This window comes from Papio anubis, unplaced genomic scaffold (genome assembly GCF_008728515.1).
Source record: "Papio anubis isolate 15944 unplaced genomic scaffold, Panubis1.0 scaffold50, whole genome shotgun sequence".
Classification (NCBI taxonomy): domain Eukaryota; kingdom Metazoa; phylum Chordata; class Mammalia; order Primates; family Cercopithecidae; genus Papio; species Papio anubis.
Genome location: NW_022165199.1, coordinates 322,571 through 342,514, shown reverse-complemented (window position 1 = coordinate 342,514; position 19,944 = coordinate 322,571). Strand labels below are relative to the sequence as shown.

The 19,944-nt window shown below is 38.5% G+C and overlaps 1 protein-coding gene across 4 annotated transcripts in view; it reads right to left on the bottom strand.

Annotated features, from left to right (window-relative positions):
* Positions 1–19,944, bottom strand: part of LOC116273273 (probable phospholipid-transporting ATPase IM) — a 152,842-nt gene that overhangs the window by 47,195 nt on the left and 85,703 nt on the right. For all 4 annotated transcript variants that reach the window (XM_031662246.1, XM_031662243.1, XM_031662244.1 and 1 more), the window contains one exon: positions 2,166–2,238. In XM_031662246.1, the coding sequence (XP_031518106.1) occupies positions 2,166–2,238 (73 nt within the window). The remainder of the gene's footprint in view (positions 1–2,165; positions 2,239–19,944) is intronic.

Genomic DNA, 19,944 nt, shown 5'->3' with positions numbered 1-19,944 from the left:
TAAAGGCTAGAGTGCCGATTGGAGCCTAGATATGCTGGCCACGAGGCACCACAGAGTTAAAAGCTTTGAGACATAGATTTGACTGCTTCTTTTCTGGACCCACTCCTAAAAATGTGAGAAATGAGCAGACTGAGTCCAGTCTGATGTTCCCCCTTGTTAGAGCACATTCATGGGGCTCCTAGGACTCATTGTTTTCACTGAATACCGGAAGTAAAAAACATACCTAGCATTGCCCCTGAAATATTCAGTTCCAAATAATATGATAGTTAAGTGTGTGGCATATATAGGTTTATGCTAATTCCTCTCTATTATGACACTATCTAGCTAAAGTCATTGCCAAAAACATTTGAATGCACACATCTTAGAATTTCACATGTCCCTTTTTTATAAGTTAAGGTTATCCACTTAGAAGCACCAAAACTCTTTCATTGTAATCATTTTAACTGAGAGTAGAACTCGAATGAGTTGCCTGGAGCCCTTTCTTCTTAGACAAAGAATCCTGAATATACACAATCTTTAATTAGGGCAGATACTGTTTACTGGTATCCCACTGACCCAGAACATCTGAATTTTTGTAAATTTATATGCACTTTTCTTTTTTTTTCCTGTCTTCTTTCTTACAAAGATCAATACTTATTTATTTAGCCAACATTTACCAAATGCCCCTGATGATGGAACATGGTACCAAGTGTTGGAAAACAGGCAAATCAATATGCGCTTTGCCTGCAAGAATCATATAGTCTGGTGTCAGCTTACACAGAGAATCACAGCATGGAAGGGAGTTTTGAGATCCTGTAGTGCTCTAGCTTCTTATTTGACACATGGACAAACCAAAGACAAAGAAGATAAAGTCTTTGCTGTCACTGAAGGAATAGAGCAAAGCCTCAGTTCTCACCCAGTTCCCCATCTAGTGCCCTTACACTGGATCTACCTTGATTCCACACACACAGTATGTTCTAACAGACACCACCCTCCAGGGTATTATTTCTAATCTTTAATGAGCTGAAAAACAAGATGGACAAGCAAATTTAAATTGCGGCTTAAATAAAAGTAAATAGATTGCGAGTGAGAACCTGGCAAACTGTTCTACTTATGAGGAGCTTAACCCAGAGTGGACTTTGAGACCTCTGTTTTGGCTGTCGACACCTTTTTGTTTATTTTTGGTTCCCAACTATTTTCCAAAGCACTGCGGTTACCAGAGAAATAAGCACTTCTCTACTTAAAGTGTGAACTCTTTTGTGAATGACCAGTCTACTGAGTAGTCTCCTTAGTGTGGGCTGTTCTGGAGAATTCAGTATACACAGATGGTGCATTAATGAAAGAAGACTGCTTCTGAAAGTGAATGTTTAGGAGTCTTAACTGAGTTGTCTTGTAAATAACTCTTGGGGCCATATTTTTTTCCCTGTGGTAAAATGTTTCAAGTTGATACACAAAATAGCACTCAACACAAAAAATTTCATATGTAATCTAATATATATTTGACATAAACAATAACTTGAATTTTTAATCTCTGATCTCAATAATTTTTATTACCTTAAATTTAATTTGAACTATAGTTAGTTGCATATATTTTAGTGATTAGACCAATCCCTTGAATTTTATTAAGGAAATTATAACATAGGCCACTTGAGTATATAAATTATAGTATATTTGATAAAGTAAAATCTCATTAATTAACATGTTATTAATTCAGCACAATCAATACACATTTTCTAATTTTTAAGGAAGAAACATATCTTTTCTTTCTCTAGCTTATGTTTTTTTCAAATATACTGTAAATTAACAATACTAATCAGGATATTAACAGTACTAATCACAAAATACGTGAGAACAGACTTTTTAAAGTACTCAGGAGCATTTTAAAAACTCTTATTTACATCAAATATTGGTTTTCTAATTTAAAATCTGTTGTTCCTATTAATTTAAAAGATCCCTAGGGAAATACACAAGGTGATACTCACTCAACCTTATGTGAGTTACCATGTTATTGAAACTAATAAATCAATGCCTTTTAAAATATTTTATAATTGTGACTTTTTACTAATACATACTGAAGATAATTATTCTGGATTAGCAAGGATTTACTAAATTTGCAAATGTAAATACTTCCATATATAGGCTACTTTAATCTGCGATAAATTCTTTAAACAATATTGAATACTCACAGCAACAAATTGGTTATTTTCTAATTTAATGATGTCTCCCACTTTGACATTCATCCATTTTTCATTCTGTAGTCTAAAAACAAAAACAAAATTAATTTTTTTCAAGAATGAAGACTCAGAAGTACAACCAAGGGAATGTATTCACAATGTAACATCATATAACAGAGGAAGCAGACGAGACTTTCCTAGTATGTTAGATTCAAAATGGCCTTACATTAACATGAGAACAAAGGCCCAGAGAGGTTAAGTGGTTGCCCAAAGATACCCAGTGAGTTATTGGTACTCCTGGGCTAAACTCAACATGCTAAACTCTTGGCTGAGCACGCTTTCCACCACCCGCATGGTGCCAGTTTTATGCAGCAGCTATGAAATCTCAATAAATTTTAGTCATCGACATTCTTTTCAAACTCTTTATTAATACAGAAACATCATTGCCATTGCCTCAGAAGTCTATTTAACTGGAGGCAAGAAAGTGAAGGAGACAGTGGCAAGGTAGAGCAACAGCTAAAATGCAACAGGAAAAATATGTTAAAGTCTGGAAAGGACAAGAACAACAAAGCATGATAAAAGAAGCCTTGGAAGACTGAATGAGAAGGACCACCTACAAACCAGCACTGAGGCTGAAGGACAGGCTTGGTGGTATTCTAACAGGACAGCAGCTCAGAATAGAGAACAACACAGTCAACCTACTGCACTGCTTTCTGTGCAGCTCATGTATACGATGGAGCCCCAAGCCCACCCTCTACCCAGTTCAAAGGGGTTTATTATGAAAAGCTATTGTGTCCATTGAATCTGGCCCCTGGTGACAACTTAGTCAGGGCTGCCCAAAACCAGACAGGCCCTCTGGATACAGACCACCTGGGTCAGTACACCATGATGCTAATCATTCCTTCTGAAATTCCCTGAAATGTAAACCAGCTTTGTTTTCTAACTTGGAAGTTTTCATCACATTTCTTTCTCAGAGATTCCCTTCTAAGAGAAAAGGTTGGGATGAGTAGAGCAGGTTTGCCCAAAAGTTGAGGTGGACAGGTTAATTTCATTGTACTTTTAAAAAAAATTAACCTAATTTACTTGTTTTATAGCCTGGAAAATAGTTTTAAATATTTATTCAACTGTGAAATATGCCTCACACTATCAACTCTGCTGGATCATTTGGCTTAAACACTCAAAGAATTTTTCTTTAATACAGATCCAAGTACATGTTGTTCTGGAAATTTTTCAATTGCAGTATTTTCATCTCTAGCCAGAATTCAATCATTTTTCCAGTGCTACACTTTTCTGAACTTTATCTAGTTTGACAACAACAGAAGAACCTAGGAAGCCTTCTAAATCTCGTTTATCTTTACAGGTATGAATTACGTGCTGGTTAATTTCTCCTAGAGACACCTCCTCTGGCACCTTACTGACACTTCTCAGCAAACAGTATCTCAGAAAAAATAGGCATGAGTGGATGGAGAAGCCTATTGTGTCATTTTTGGAAACTGCACTGCTACCAAATTGCCTTGAAGTCTCTATTGAAAGTGCACCTGCCTCAGGAAGAAGTTGAGATGATATTGCATTTTATTTCCAAACTCTTATTCTTCCAACTTGTATAGTACAAGCTCTAGGAAGGATCATACAAGAAACAGTAGGCAGTAGTCCTGGATGTTGACGCTGAGCCTAGCACAATCCAAACTACTTCATCAATAACCTGTACAATGGACAATTGGACACACTTTTCAGATTTGTGGACAGCACCCTAACAAGAAGAAAGCACAGCCCACACAAAGTAAGATCATGATAGGAAAGTGTCTTATGACTTGACAAAGTTATCAGAAACTGAACAAAGAGTAAGAAAAAGAAGTACAAAATAGATTATTTTAAAGAGGAGAAAGTAACACTCTACAAATGTAACTAGAGTTTACAGAAAAAGAGCCTGGAGATATTGGTAAGCCACAGGCTGTGTGAGATGCCTTGCTTAACCTCTGACTTGAATATATCCCTGTAGAACAATCAGTATGTACAATACAATCAGAGGATTTTTTATGTTATTCCCTATTCTATCTTATTAAATATTGATATATGTAACTATACTTAACTGGGAACTCAGAGATACATTTAATGAGCACTAAGGGTCATAGCAACAGAAGTACCCAAACTTACTGAATAAGCATAAACTGATAAAGACCTGTAAACTAATTTAAATAATCTATATTTTGAATCCAACCATTTTTCTTGTCCTACCTACAACCACCACCACTGACAACAATACATAAAAAATGTCCCAGCAGCACTGGAGGGGCAGACAAAATTATTTGCTTTAAAACTCATCTTCAGAATATTTCTAGACTTCTAAAATGTTAGCCTGTATGGTGATTGGGTTTCGTCACCAACTTGAAACATGAAAGCAGACACTCCCTGGCTCTACGTATGTGATGCAGCTGTTCTCAGGGTTCGTGTTTAAAGCAATCTTGCACCACAGCTCTTCTAGAGGGACATAGGATGGCCTTTTGGGTTGTGAAGGTGATACTGGCTCCACAGACTCAGCACCTTCAAACTTTGCTTTTGCCGTTGTCAAAAGGTAAAAGCTCCTGTAGATGAATTGCAGTATATGAATATTCTGCAAAGAAAGGAGAAGTTGTAAGATTTTAAAATGTGGCTCAAATTTCAGCATCATATAATTATTTCAGAGTATAAAACTCTGACATAATCTAGTTAATGCATCTTAGAATCAGGGTTTTTTTTTAAATACATATGGGATAATGAGATAGACTTTACCTTAGCAAACTCACAAGCCAATTGCTAAATAAGCCAAAATCCAAGTAAAAAATTCATAAAATTTAAATTCCAAAGGCACCATAAAACATATGGAGTTTAACTGCCAAAGAACAACAACTAGAATTATTTGAAGCAATTTTTAAAAATATATATATATCTACTCTCACAACTCTTGAGTTCTAAGAAAAGGAGGTAAGAGATAGCAACTGCAACTAATAATTTTTGATAAACTGGTCTGTACCTGCTTCTTCCTGATGAGGCATAGCAAGGTAAGAGCTGCTAGACTTTGCTGAAAATCTCCTTGAGAAAATGAAAGTCTGAGAGTGAGGCAGCACCTACCATGCTCCATGTCACTAGACCATTGCTTTCAAAAGCTGAAAATCAAGTGTTGACCTTAAGCAACACTTTTGGAAGCAATATTGCAAGTGTATTGCTAAAGCTTAAGAAACAAGAGGGGATTTTCAATGGGTTCATCAAGGTCATCCTTTCCATGTTCTAATGCTCCTGATTTCCCACCAGCAACATGGATTCCTGAAAAGGGGATTTCCTCACAAGCTACAGAAGTGTTGGGGTACTAGAGACAGAAGATAATAAAGGTCAATATAATTGACCTCCCCTAATTAACCAATCAATCCATTTACGCTGAGCTTGGTTTCTTCTTTAATCTCAAGCATATGTCGGCCCTATAACATTCAAAAGTATTCCCTTGCTGATAAACTTTGTTTTGTTCACCACTTCATCCTGAGGACTTCATCCTGAGGACTTCATCCTGAGGACAATGCCTAGTTCACAGCAGGCACTCAGTAAGTATGTAGTGAATGAATGATAAATAAACTAAGGAGTATAGAATCATCATTTCCAAAAACATTTGTTGAATGATAGCATTTGCCTGAATGCCTAAAAAGAATTATAGCATCCAACGTTTATTTAGTGCTTACTGCATTCCAGGGACTGTACTGATCCCTTCATGTATAGGGTGCCAAATAAAATTAATAGCACCTCATTAAATTTGAATTTCAGATAAACAACAAATTATTTTTAGTATATATTCCATGTAATATATTGGACACATTTATACAAAAACATTATTATTGTTTACCTGAATTCCAAATTTAAATAGAGTCTTATATTTTAATTTGCTACATCTGGCAACACTATTCATGTATCTTATCTCATTTAATCCTCACAACAGTCCTAGAGATAGGTATTGTTTTGACTCCCATTTTATAGAATAGGACACTGAGGTTCATGCAATCTTTGCCTTATTTTGCAGTATCTATCAAAAGTTTAAATAACCACACACTTTGAAAACTGATCCTACAGGTACTCAAATATGAATGTACCAGGATATTTACTGCAGCATTATTTGTAACAGAAATTGATTAGAAGCCACGAAAATGTCCATCAAGAGGAATTAGATAGATGTACCATGAAACACTTATTTAATCATGGTTCATTCACTCAATGGAATATAGTGCAGCCACTGAAAAGAATAAGGTAGGTCTATATGTGCTAATATGAAATATGCTGTTAGTTACATTATTAGGTAATGTAAAAAGAAGTAAGTGCATGTAGGATATATTATACATGTTTATAGGCATAGAAAATTTCTTGAAACATACACAAGAAACTACTGTGGTTGACAATAGAGAAATAAAATGAAGAGAGAAATTGGGGTGGAAGAGAGACTTCATTTCCATTTTATGCTCTTTTGTACTGTTTAAATTTTTTGGCATTACACATATTAGTATTTTAATGGCCAACTGGAAGGAAGAATAGAAAAAGAAGAAGTAATAGAAGAAAACTTTGCCAAGGTCACATATAAGTGGCAGGTCTAGGACCAGAACCCAAGTTTGTCTGGCTACAAAGCTCATGCTCTTAATAAATCTATATTTATTGTTCCTGTTTACTTTATTTCCCAGAGTAATTATGTGTTAGCTATATAGAAAAAGATTGGACCCTAAGGAGCTGAAAGGACCCAATCACGGCAACAGTGCACACTCCTGGCATTTAAAACCAGTTGATCCAAAGACAGCTTACAATCATGATCCCCTGGCACAAACACTCAGTGGACAGCAGCAGTTTCTGGTTCTTTTCAATCCCAGCACCATCAGAGCTGCGCTAGAGGAAAACAGACAGCTTGACCCTAATCCCCTAATAACAGACTGGTGAACAGGATCTCATTACACTGAGAATGAACATAATGCTCATGTCTTTGGAATCTATTTATTTTAAAGAATGCAGATGTTTCCCCTTTTTCTCCCTTCATTTTAGCAAAATGCTTATGCTGAGGCAAAAATCACACAGGGAGGTCTCTGGTCAGCTGCTGAAGATGCTCTCTCACCAATTTTGCCAGGGAGGAGGGTGAGAATAAGAGGAGATGATGAAAGACGTAGTGCTACAGCATGGAGAATTTAGTTTAACAATTTGCTGAGAAAAAGTAATCAATCTTACAGATGCCCTGCCTAATTTATATAAATGCTATTGTGCATTATTCAGATGCAGAAATAGACACACAATTTAGCCTTCCTATTTTGAAAATAAAATGATCAACTCACTAAGTTTTACCTGAACAATAAGCCTGCTGAATGTTGTACAGGAAATGTATTCTCTTTCATCATTTTCCTAAACTGAAACCCTTGCCCAAATGAACCTCCTAAGACTCTATCTTCTGTAGATTCTTAGTAGGATTCTGTCAATAGATGGCTATAGATTATGAAGCCACAGGAATTCAAAAGAAAATGATTTCAGAGAAAGACTATTCCATCTGTTCTCACTTATGAAAGCTAGAGGAAATATCTTAGATTGACCTTGGAGAAAACAGAGCTATTGGTCTAGGTTGGATTCCTGGGTAGTAGATTTAGAGGGAGCTTTGTGTATAAGAGGTTAATTGGCAAGTTCTCTTGGGATTAACACCTGTAAGAGAGGAAGGCAGCACTGCTGGGCAGAGGGAGCAGTTGGGCTCTTGATGCAGCCACAGTGAAAGCAACAGCCACACCCACGGAGAGCTCTGGAGCTGCAACAGGCCTTTAGAATAGGATCAAAGGGAGCAGGACTTTATATCATGGCATGATTCAGTCATTGGATGCAGGATGACCCCAAAAAGGAGGAATGTCCTTAAACAAAACACTCTAGTCAGCCAAGGGCAATTCCCAGAGAGGGCTGCAAGCTGAAAGCTATATGTGGGCAGCACTCCTGACAGCTGGGAAAACATGTTCTGCAGTCCTAAGGGGGGATGTGGGTGGCACAGCAAAACATCCACTACAAACTGAGAGCCCATTCCCAGATTTGCTATTGACATCTTCATGTATTTATAACATTTCCTTGGGGGGCAGGGGGCAGGGGAGGTCTCACTTTGTTGCCCAGGCTGGTCTTGAACTCCTGGTTTCAAGTGATTTTCCCGCCTCGGCCCCCCAAAGTGCTGAGATTACAGATGTGAACCAATATTCCTTTTTTTTAATTCTAAGCTTCACTTTTCTGTCATTTCAATTTCAATACTATAAAGTTAATGCAGGTAAGTTGCCATGAATCTTTGTGCTTCCCCCATCCAAGTTTAAAACTTTTGGGGAAAACAAATCTGTAAAATCTGAGGTCATCTGATTCACCTCCTTTACCAACAGTAGAATAAAGTTGGGAGATACATCTCTAGTATCTATCCATTAAAAATATTCTACAGATAATCACTGACTACCTAACTATCCTAAGAATAATGTCTATAGGAAAATATCACTGTTCCCAAAATCTTTCTTACATGAAGAACATATTTTGATTTAAAAAATGTACTATCACCTTAGCCAAGTAGATCAACTATTCTCTTCATCTAAGTGGCCACACATTATTTTGAAAAAATCAGAGAATTCACTCTTACTAAGCTTAATCACAAGTAATTCTCCTCTTTTTGAAAGATACAAATACCCCAAAAGAAGATAGTTTCCAATGGAGAAGAAAACCTGGATATCTTAGTTCCAGGATAAAAGGTCTATGTTATATTTTTTCATTGCCTCTAGTGATAGTCTCAATCAATTTTCCTATACAGAGCCAAGTTAAGTGATAACCTAATGTCTCTTAAACTAGAAAAAAATATTGGCTGCCTTACATGTCAACTAATAATACAAGCCATAGCAACACAAAGCAAAAGTGTTGGTGTGATGTGGTTTGCTCTGGCCAGAAAACCTAACATTCTGGAAACAGCATTTCTGATTTTATAGCACAAAGTACAATTAAAGGTATCACTGGAATATCAGGAGTTAATTTACTTATTAGGTTAGCAGTAATATTGTCCCAAACACTTTTTAAGAAAATTTCAAGATGTCACTTTAAAATAAGTTGTAATGTTTATCATCCCTAGTTCCTCAAAAATGGGATAGCACATAAGTCGAATTCTTTTTTTTTTTTTCTTTTCTTTTCTTTTTTTTTTTTTTAAGACATTCTCACTCTGTCACCCAGGCTAGAGTGCAGTGGCACCATCTTGGCTCACTGCACCCTCGACCTCCTGAGTTTGAACTATTCTCGTGCCTCAGCGACCTGAGTAGCTGGATTACAGACATGCATCACCACACCTGGCTAATTTTTTGTATTTTTAGTAGAGACAAGGTTTTGCCATGTTGGCCAGGCTGGTCTTGAACTCCTGGCCTCAAATGATCTGCCCACCTCAGCCTCCCAAAGTGCTGGGCTTACAGGCATGAGCCACCGAGCTTGGCCCTAGAATTCTTAATGAGTTGATCACTGGCATATGCTGTATCATCACCCTTCATTAATGAGTTTAAGACCACTCTTATGTGTACAAAATGACCACTCTAATCTAGACACTATGCTGAGTGTCAGAGCTGCAAGTGGAATTAGATACAGACTGTGGTTATCAAAAAACCTGGAGACTAGTGGAAAAATATAAGTCTGGCTCTTAAATAACCGCAACTAAACTATCTCTGTCTTCTGATACCTGGAGTATGTGGATATTCTTCCCATCAACAATGAAGAATACCTGCACTTCAGAATGAACTCAGTGTTAGATTGTTTGCCATACAGCTGTCATCAAAAGTCCAGTGAGAAAACTGATAGACCAGAAAGACTGTCTAATAAAGGATATATTAACTTTCATTTCTCAATATATTCCAAGTTTTGTCCCCATAAATGGTGAGCTCATCAGAAAACTATATGTCTGGACTGTATTACTCTGGTCCCTCTAGGCTTGTCTTCTCAGAATCATGGCTTAACATCAACGCCAACAGATTTCAATCAGGATTTATTTATAATCATGGGTAAAACATCTCTACTCGCTGAAGCTTCAACCATTATGTCACTCATAGTTTTCTCAGGACCAGGATAAATCTTCTTGCTTACAATTACCAGAGTACTTCCTGTCATTAGACCGTCAGCTTTGTACCCTCAGCACCTTCATTATGAGGAGAAACAGAGTTTGAGGCAATGTAAATCCATGAATGACAAATCTTGATGGGTCATTTCAACAAAAACCCAGAAATTTTATAGTAAGACTCTGTTCTTTGAGGATGACTTTTTAGGAACAATCTTGACACTTGCAGAAACCAAATTCTATTCAGAATGGACCAGAAATTGGAATTTAACTTTTATACCTTTAAAGAAGAGAACATTGGCCCCCTTGTTTATGAAGGAAATGATGCAGCATAGTAGAAGAGTATGTGTTGTAGAACTGGAAAACATGCACTGGAGTCCAAGCTTCAGCACCAACCAGCCTTCAGGCAAGATATTGATTGAGACTGGAATTCCCTGCCATGACCTACCAAAACTGGCTCTTATCAACCCCTCAGAATGTCTTTATTCAGAAAACTGAGGTCTTTAAAATACCATAACCCACCTAACATTTAAACACTTTCAGATGAAATAAATTCATTAAAGCATTTTGTAAACTGTAAAATATATACATTTAAAATATTGTGGCTATTTTTTATTATTATGAAGCACCTCATTATAAGGATTGTACATTCTGATTTTGATTTCAAGTCTTCAAAGGAACTATCTGCACTCACTTTCTCTACTTCTTCACTGTCCATGCTTTCTCCAATCAGGATTTTGTCTCCATCCTTCCAACTACAACCTCTCTGGTCACCCTGTATGTTACTAAATCCAATGATCAGTTCTCAGTCTTCACTTTATTTATCACAGTTGGCCACCCCCTCTTTCTTCAAACCCTTTCTTTGTTTTAACTCCAGAACATACAACTAGTTTTCATCTTATTTCATTAGTCATTGCTTCTCATACCCTTAGCCAGCCCTTTCTCTTTTGCCCATCTTCAAGCTTTAGAGTGCCTGAGAGTTAGAGCTCCTCTCCCCACGATGTAGGGCCCAGAATCTTCATCCTAGGTGGCCAAATGACCTTTTTTTTTTTTTGAAACAGGGTCTCTGTTGCCCAGGCTGGAGTGCAGTGGCATGATCTCTGCTTGCTGCAGCCCCGACTTTCCAGGCATCAATCCTCCTACCTCAGCCCCCTGAGTAGCTGAGACTGCAGGTGCATACCACCATGCCTGGCTAATTTTTATATTTTTAGTAGAAATGGGGTTTTGCCCAGTTGCCCAGGCTGGTCTCAAACTTCTGCTCTCAAGTGATCTGCTTGCCTTGGCCTCCCAAAATACTGAGATTACAGGCATAGGCCACTGTAATCAGCCTCGGATGAGTTGTTGTTGTTTTTTTTTGTTTTTTTTTTGTTTTTTTTTTTAGACGGAGTTTCCTTCTTGTTGCCCAGGCAGGCTGGAGTGCAATGGCACAGTCTCGGCTCACTGCAACCTCCACCTCCCAGGTTCAAGCGATTGTCCTGCCTCAGCCTCCCAAGCAGCTGGGATTACAGGCACCCATCACCATGCCTGGCTAATTTTTTTGTATTTTTAGTAGAGACGGGGTTTCACCATGTTGGCCAGGCTGGTCTCAAACTCCTGACCTCAGGTGATCCACCCGCCTCAGGTTCCCAAAGTGTGACGACTTTTAAATTATATCTTCAGCCCACATCTCTCCCCTAAGCTTCAATAATGCAACTACAGAATGACTAATATCTTGATAGAATTCTGGTTTCCTAGACCAGGCAGTAAACAACCATCACCACCACCACATGCTTCTTCCCCAGTTTTCTCCATCTTGGAACCTCAGCCAACAACTAGGTTTCCTGATGCCTCTCTTCATACCCACCCAGTACAGCAACATTCCTATTGCCTCTACCCTCAAAATACATCTCAGTCTGTGGGTACTAGGAGATATTTACTAAGGAACTACTGCTATTTTGTCAAATGAGTAATGGTAGTATGGCTAAATATATTTAAGTCCTTATATGTTCAAGATAAATACTAAAGTATTGATGGATAACAGAATATGACATATAGGATTTGCTTTTAAAATACCCCAGAAAAAAAAATAAAAATGGATACAAAATAGCAAGAAGTATACAAGTATACAAGAATAGCAAGTTGCTGCAGCTAGGTAATACATAGAAAAGGATTCATTGTACTGTTCTATTTGTGTGTGCATGTGTGTCTGAAAATCCATGAGTGATGGTGATTATGATGAAAGAAAGAAAGAAAGAAAGAAAGAAAGAAAGAAAGAAAGAAAGAAAAGAAAGAAAGAAAGATTGATTCTACTCGTGTTTATGTCCTTCACTGCTAACATTCAAGTCCATGGCATCACCATCATACCTGGACAAGAGTAGAAAACAAAATTTGTCACTGTCATTCTGCTCCTGTCTCCCTTTGCTGTCTACTGTCTACATAGAAGCCAGAGAAATCTTTTTATTGTTCATATAATTTTCCTGCTGAAAACCCTCCAATTGGCTTCTCATCACATTTAATATAAAATTGGAATTCTCTATCACTACCTCTAGGAATTGGCTCTTGCCAGCCCTTCAGCACTCCCCTTTATCACAATACTCTAGCCACAGTAGACATCTTACTGTCAGGTTCATTTCTACCTTGGAGTTTTTATACTTGTTGTTTCTTCTACCCAAGATCTTGGCATGGCTAGCTGCCTCTCAGCTCAAATATCACCTCTTCAAGGGGCCTTCTCTGGCCACCCTCTTTAAAATCATCTCCTCATCTCCCACCCTATCACTCTCTATCCTATTCCCCTATTTTATTTTCTTTGTTGTACTTACAACTACTTGAAATCTTATTATTTATTTACATTTTGTTTATTATGTGTCTTCCACACTAGAATGTTGTTCACTAGGGCAGGGATTTATCTAGCTTCCTCATTTCTGTATCTTTAGTACATAGGAGAGTGCCTGGCACATAGTAGGGGCTCAACACATGTTGGTGAATGAATATTTGAACAGATTAGCTATTTATGTGGTCACTCATAATGTGTGCATAGCATATTTAGTTCTAGAGCTGACATGAGTAATAGTTTCACATGGCTATGTCTCCTGAGAAGACTCTGAGAAAGTGTAACAAAGCTAACGACAAAGTATGGGAAGAGGGTAAGGACAGGATGAATCATTGCAAGGCAAAGGATAATGGTTTAGACAATAAAAGAAACAAAGAAAAACTTTTTTCCAAAAGAAAAAAGTGGAAAACAAGATTGCATATATTGCATGGGCTCTTTTGCATATATGTATATTTGCAAAAAAAAAAAAAATGCAACAATAAGGGATAATACGTTTCCCTAAAAAGTAGACCTTTTTACTTTTCTGACTTTTTCACATTTTTAGTTGATGAATTTTAGATAAAAACTCACTTCTCAGAAGCCTCCTTTGTTCCCCAGACAGGCCTAAGTACCCCTTCTTTAGTGCTTCCATTGCGGTCCATCAACACATCCATCCTCTTATACATTATATTGAAACTAAAAACTTGGTTGTCTCCCTCCCCCACAAACTGTGAGTTGTGAAAACAGAAATGCTATGTTAATCATCTTTGGTACATGGGAGATACTTAGTATTTGCAGAAATAAGATAGACCTGAAGATTCCTCTGGTTCAGAGCATCCATGCTATGTCTGTTCCTAATGCTGGGACAATAATTCAAATGACTCCAAGAAAAATGGCTCTATTATTGAGCCCTATCACTTTCTCCAGTTCGAGCCGATAGGATTAGAGTGTAAGCAGGAACTGCGATACCCTCCCTTTGCCCAACCTATGACATGAACTAGAGTGCCCCCAAAAATCCTCTATTTCCAAACCCATCAGGTCTGGGTAAACCTGGCCTCTGGTAAAGGTCCTAAATCTGTTTCTCCGTGCCCCGTTGACCACAGTAAGTCCCTGGAACGGGGGAAAGCCTTGGGTTCAGGGATGGTATATCAAATGGCAGTTCCATTTCTCATATTTTAGTAATAAGATAAATAATAAAGACCTTCTAATGCAATGCCTTCATTATTCATCGGCACTACTCAAACCCCAAAGTCTCTAGGTTGTTTTTCTACTCCCTGGATATATCTATAGGATGATTTTTTGCCTGGAGTAGACTCCATTTTTCTCTATTAGGAAGATGAAAACTTTCTGCCAGAAAGTTGTCCTTTTAATTACTTTCTGGAAAACACTCTAAGTTATATGCTCCACCCAGCTCCAGGATGAAGTTTTTCTGCTTAATAGCAATGACAGGCTGGCCTCATAGTCCTCCAAGCCCTCTCTGCTTTCTAGCTATCAAGGGGTTTCAAGACCTTATGGTCTTATTTATAGTCTGTAAAAATATGTCTAAATATATGTATAACCAATCTTCTCTCTTCTGAATTCCTTTCTTAATCGCAAGAGCCACTACTGGGAACGATATTTTCAATTTGGTTAATCAGGAGATTTCGTGCCAGTGATTGTGGCCATAATTAGGTACATTTGGGTAAAACTTTTATTAGTTTGATATTATCAGTACCAGATTTGAAATTTAACACCAAAAAATCTGCAGGCCAATTACAAGCATTTATACCACAGTCCTTTGCATATTTGTCTGCATAAACTCTAATGCCTACATTTTTAGGCATCTAATACTCTAAAATGTTCCCTATTTAATAGGGCCTCCATTGCTTATTGTTTTCCTATCATTCTTTAGATCTCAATTCCAATGTTCTTCCTTCATCATCCTTAGAAGGAGAGTAAGAAATGAGATACAGAGAAAGCAAGAAAAAAGAATCTAAAGATATCCATCAAAACAGAATGAAAAGTGCCCCTGCTATCCTAGTGTGAAAAGCATGACAGCATCTCTTTGCCTCTGCACCCACAAAAATTGAGACCAAAGGCAGAAAAAAAAAGTCTTTTAAAACTATAACGAAGGATCAGGTGAAAATGAGAATGTCCAATAAAGAAAATAGGACATACGCTGAAAAGTATTTCTCAAAATGAGAAGTGATACTCTAGCACGTTAGTTATCTGATGGGGTGCAAATTAAGGAAGCCATGTACCTTTTCTCATGTTTTATTTGTCTTGTTCTTACTGGAAAATTAAGTTCTATTATTTTTAAAAATATTAAGATATTTGTATTACTCAAGTTTCAAAGGAAGGATTAAATGAAAAAAAGTAAATTCCCATAAAAATTATGTATCTAGCAGTTTAACTATGGTTCTGTGACCCCAAAACTTATTTCTAATAAAGCAAGCGTTTGCAGAGCTGAGTTCTCATGGGGGTTAAGTCTGGATTTGTCCACCCTGGACGGACAGAGAGAGTAAACAGATTGTATGATAGAGGTAGGTAATTTCCAACAGATACTTAATAACTGAGCCTAGAAAGAAAAAAACCTCAGCTCTTCCCTTTTGGCAGAGCTTTAAATTTTTTTCACATTTTGAAACTATTTACAGTTCATATGGTTTCCAGACCTACTCTCCAAAACCAAGGGTACCATCCCCTGCCTGGGTCTCTCAGCGCTCCACATGTGATTTCTGAGGCAGCCAGCCAGACGAGCATTTGATTTGAAAATAAAGCCTTAAATTTATCAGTGTGAAAGGGGAAAGCATGTAAGTACACAAATGCCTGGAAAGGGGCAAGGTAACCAGCTGAGGCCAGCTGGGTGAACACTCTTCGTCATCCAGGCAATTCAAAAAGTGCCTCTGTGAGGGAAATGTCCACCGCAAACCCCAGCAAGTCTATTCCTGCTTCTCCACCGGGTGTCTAGGGCTGCCTGTCACATTTTGGCTTGCCCAACGTGCTGCAACCTGGGGGCAGCTGCGAATGAAACAGTAAGCATTGCTTCAAATCGTATCTTGAGCTCTGCTAATTAAGAAATGAAGTCCAGGCAGACCTAAACCCTCCCCTTTCCTTAAGTGTCAGACACTGTCCCATACATGTTAATTTCCAGCAGTGCCCAAGAGACTCCCAGTAACACAGAACACTAGGGTAAAGATGGGCTTGGTATCCAAGGACCTCACACTCTCACGTGCAGCAATGTGCACAAACACATAATATATGAATACTTCTCCTTGCCCCATATTAGTTGCAGGGAAGAAAAGAGGAGTCTAAACTATATTCTGCTTTTGCTCCAACAGGCTTTATTTAATTCACTTTAGTGCATTTTGCCCACTATCATGTAATTATTGCATATTACCTACATGGGAATATGGAGATTGCTTCAGCCTCAAGTAAGTCACAGCAGTAATACAGACAGACAGACAAGTATAGCAATAGGCAATTAACCTCTCTCCATATCTATCTTGACCCCTCTGCATTAGCTTCTTCCCATGCAGCAAGTATGAGATTTTCCAAAGACAAATCCTTCCACACTATCCCTCTGTTACGAGAATAAAGACCCAAACTCTTAATGTAGGCTTGAAGACCCTGAAGGGTCTGGCCTCTGATGGCTTCTCCAGCCCTGTCTGCTGCTGCTGTTCTCTCCGCCTTATTCTCTGGACTTCTGTCAATCAGTCCCTCATAATCACCATCCTCCTTCCCCTCCACAGGACCTTTGCACATGATTTCCCTCTGTCTGGAATTCTTCTCATCCCATTGCTCCCACTCCTATCACCACCTTTGCCTAGTTAACTCCTAGTCATCATTATGTTTTCAGCTCAAATGTACTACTCCCTTAAAGAACCCATTCCTAAACTGCTTCACCTCACCTCTACCAACCCCCACAAAAAATACCTTTCTTTAGAACCACACTCTTTTCCTTAGCAGCACTTGCCTTGGTTTGTAATTATACACTACTTAGCATGGCTATTTTATTGCCTACTTCCCTGACCAGATACTAAGCTCTGTGATTGCACAGAACATATCTGTTTGGGTTGACCTGTATTTGCAGAATCTAGCTCAATGCCTGGCACACAGGATGCACTCCATAAAGATTGGCAAGTAAACGAAAGCTAAGGACACCATTATGACACTATGTGCCGTGATACAATAGACTGCTATTATCAAGACAAACAAAGATGGTGGGAATATGGTCAGGACATTACCCTAGTAGCCTCATGCTTTGAATTGTCTCCTGACACCTTCTGCTACAATTTCTTCCATCTGGAATATGATTTATCTTCATTGTTGGAAGACTCTATGATTAAAGTTCTTCTTTCTTACCCAATCCATTTTGTAACTTTTATATCCTACCCTCCTGTTCCACTGTCATCTCTATTACTATTACCATCAAATCCATCCTCATACTTCCAATCTCCCATTTTCTGTTAAATCTTTTTACCAGGTGGAGTCACTGACTTCCATTCTTTGGCTCCTCACCATTACACCAAAGTTGAAGAGGATCACAGAGTCACAGTACTTAAACCTTAAGAGGGACCTTGAAATATCTGGCCCAATGGTACTCAAACTTCAATGTACATGAGAATTCCATGAAGTGCTCATTAAAAAATACAGTCCTCAGTCCCAGACCAAAAAGTTTAATTCAAGAGGTCTGGGAAAGAGCCCAGGAATCTGCACCTGGGTGATTCAGATGCAGGCGGTCCTCAGACCTCATGTGCAGAGGTGCCATCCAGTGCTGTGATGCTTGTGGGGGATCCTCAAGATCTACCACAAAGGGTGAGAGGGCAGCCGAGGGCACCCGCTCTGAGCAACTGCACTGTACATAAGATTTCATTTGAAAAGGGTTCTGCTTATTGGAAAAAGAAATGTTTGAAAATGACTGGTATCCAATATCTTTGTTTCATAGATGAGAAAACTCAAGTCCTTGGTCCTCAGTCATGTAGCCAGTTCATGGCAGAGCAGGACTGAATCGCAGCCTCCTGACACCAGGCTAGTAGACTTTTCCCAACACCTTCCTGCCTTATGGGGTAGAAAGACAACAGAGGTTCTCACTGCCGTGCTGCCCAAGAGTCTTACAATGAACAGCCTGCATATGAAGATGGTACTTGTGATGGACCACATTGCACCAGAGCACATAGCTGGAGGGACAGGAGATGGTGGATTTGGGCTCGTTTTTCATCCAGCATATTCTTAGCCTCCCTCTTCAACAAGCCTGTAAAGACCTAGTCATCCTCTATGGCCTGACCTCTTCCTGGGTTCTCCAATGCTCTCCCCACTCTCTCACCTCCCCCTTATTACACAAAGTAGTTTGATTCTCTCTCAGCTCTGAACTCAAATCTATTGCAGCGAATCACCAAAATAGCAGGGTCTTTTGTAACCAGGATGCATTTATCTTAGATGATAATGGAAGTTAAAGATACACCAAGTTCTATGTGCCATTTAAAACTCTTTTCTTTCTCTTTTCAAAAAAAAATAGGTTTATGCATCTTTTCTCAGTTGTTATCGGGAGGAGATCCAGAATTTCTTTTGAAAAAACAAACAAACAAACAAACTCAAACCTCAACCACAAAGGCCTCGGAGATGTTAGAACATTAATTTTAAAAATCTAAAGTTTTCTTAGGATCTTAAAATCTGAAAGCTAAAAGAGATCAAAATATTATAGTGAAGAAATTTGGTTTCATTCAGAGCTCAAAGGTTGTCTCTACCAAACCAAACAAATGTTTTAACAGCATTTGTTGGCTATTTCTCATCAATTTTTCCTCCCAGCAAATTTTTACTACAGGGGCATTTTGCTTTACACTTCCTGACATGATTTCAATGGGTTAATTTCTTCCATGCATTTTTAATTGGTGTCAGTAGTAAATTAAGAAAACTTGGAAGAGTACAAACAAAACATAGAAATCGCCCTTGATCTTGCTACCGAGATCAGAGTTAACTACAATTAATTTGTGGGTGCATTTTATGATTCCCTCTCCTCCATCTTTGCTTCCTCCTCTTCTTTTTCCTCTCTGCTTCTCTACACAATATTCCTTTTTAAAAATAATTGAGATTATTTTATACTACATCCTACTGTTATGGTTGAATAGTACAAAGGTATTTGCAACAGAATCTGTGAATATGATCTTAGTTGGAAAAAGGCTCTTAGCAGACATAATTAAATTAAAGATCTTGAGGTAAGATCATCTTGGATTAGGGTGGACTCTAAACCCAACCACAAGTGTCTTTACGAGAGAAGAGAAGGAAAGAAGAGACACAGAAAAGAAGCTTATGTGCAGGTGGAGGCAGAGATTGGAATTACATAGCCACAAGCCAAGGAATGCTTAAAGCTATCAGAAGCTAGCAGAGAGGCCTGGAACAGATTCTCCCTTAGAGTCTCCAGAGGGTTTACAGCCTTGCTAACACTTTGATTTTGGACTTCTTGCCTAAAGAACTGCAAGAGAATAAAGTTCTGCCGGGCTTTTTTGTTAGTTTTTTCTTTGTTTGTTTTTGGGGGTTTTTTTGGTTTTTTTTGTTTTTTTGTTTTACATGCAGTCTTGCTGTGTTGCCAGGCTGGAGTGCAGTGGTGTGATCTTGGCTCACTGCAACCTCCACCTCCTGGGTTCAAGCGATTCTCTTGCCTCAGCCTCCCAAGTAGCTGGGACTACAGGTGCGCGCCACCAAGCCTGGCTAATTCTTTGTATTTTAGTAGAGACGGGGTTTCACCGTGTTGGCCAGGATGGTCTCGATCTCCTGACCTCATGATCCACCTGCCTCAGCCTCCCAAAGTGCTGGGATTACAGGCGTGAGCCACCGCGCCCAGTCAAAGTTGTTTTAAAGCAGTTGGTTCGTGATGGTTTGTTTTTAAGCCACATGGTTTGTGGTGACATGTTATAGCAGCCCTAGAAGACTAATATTCACTTGTTTTT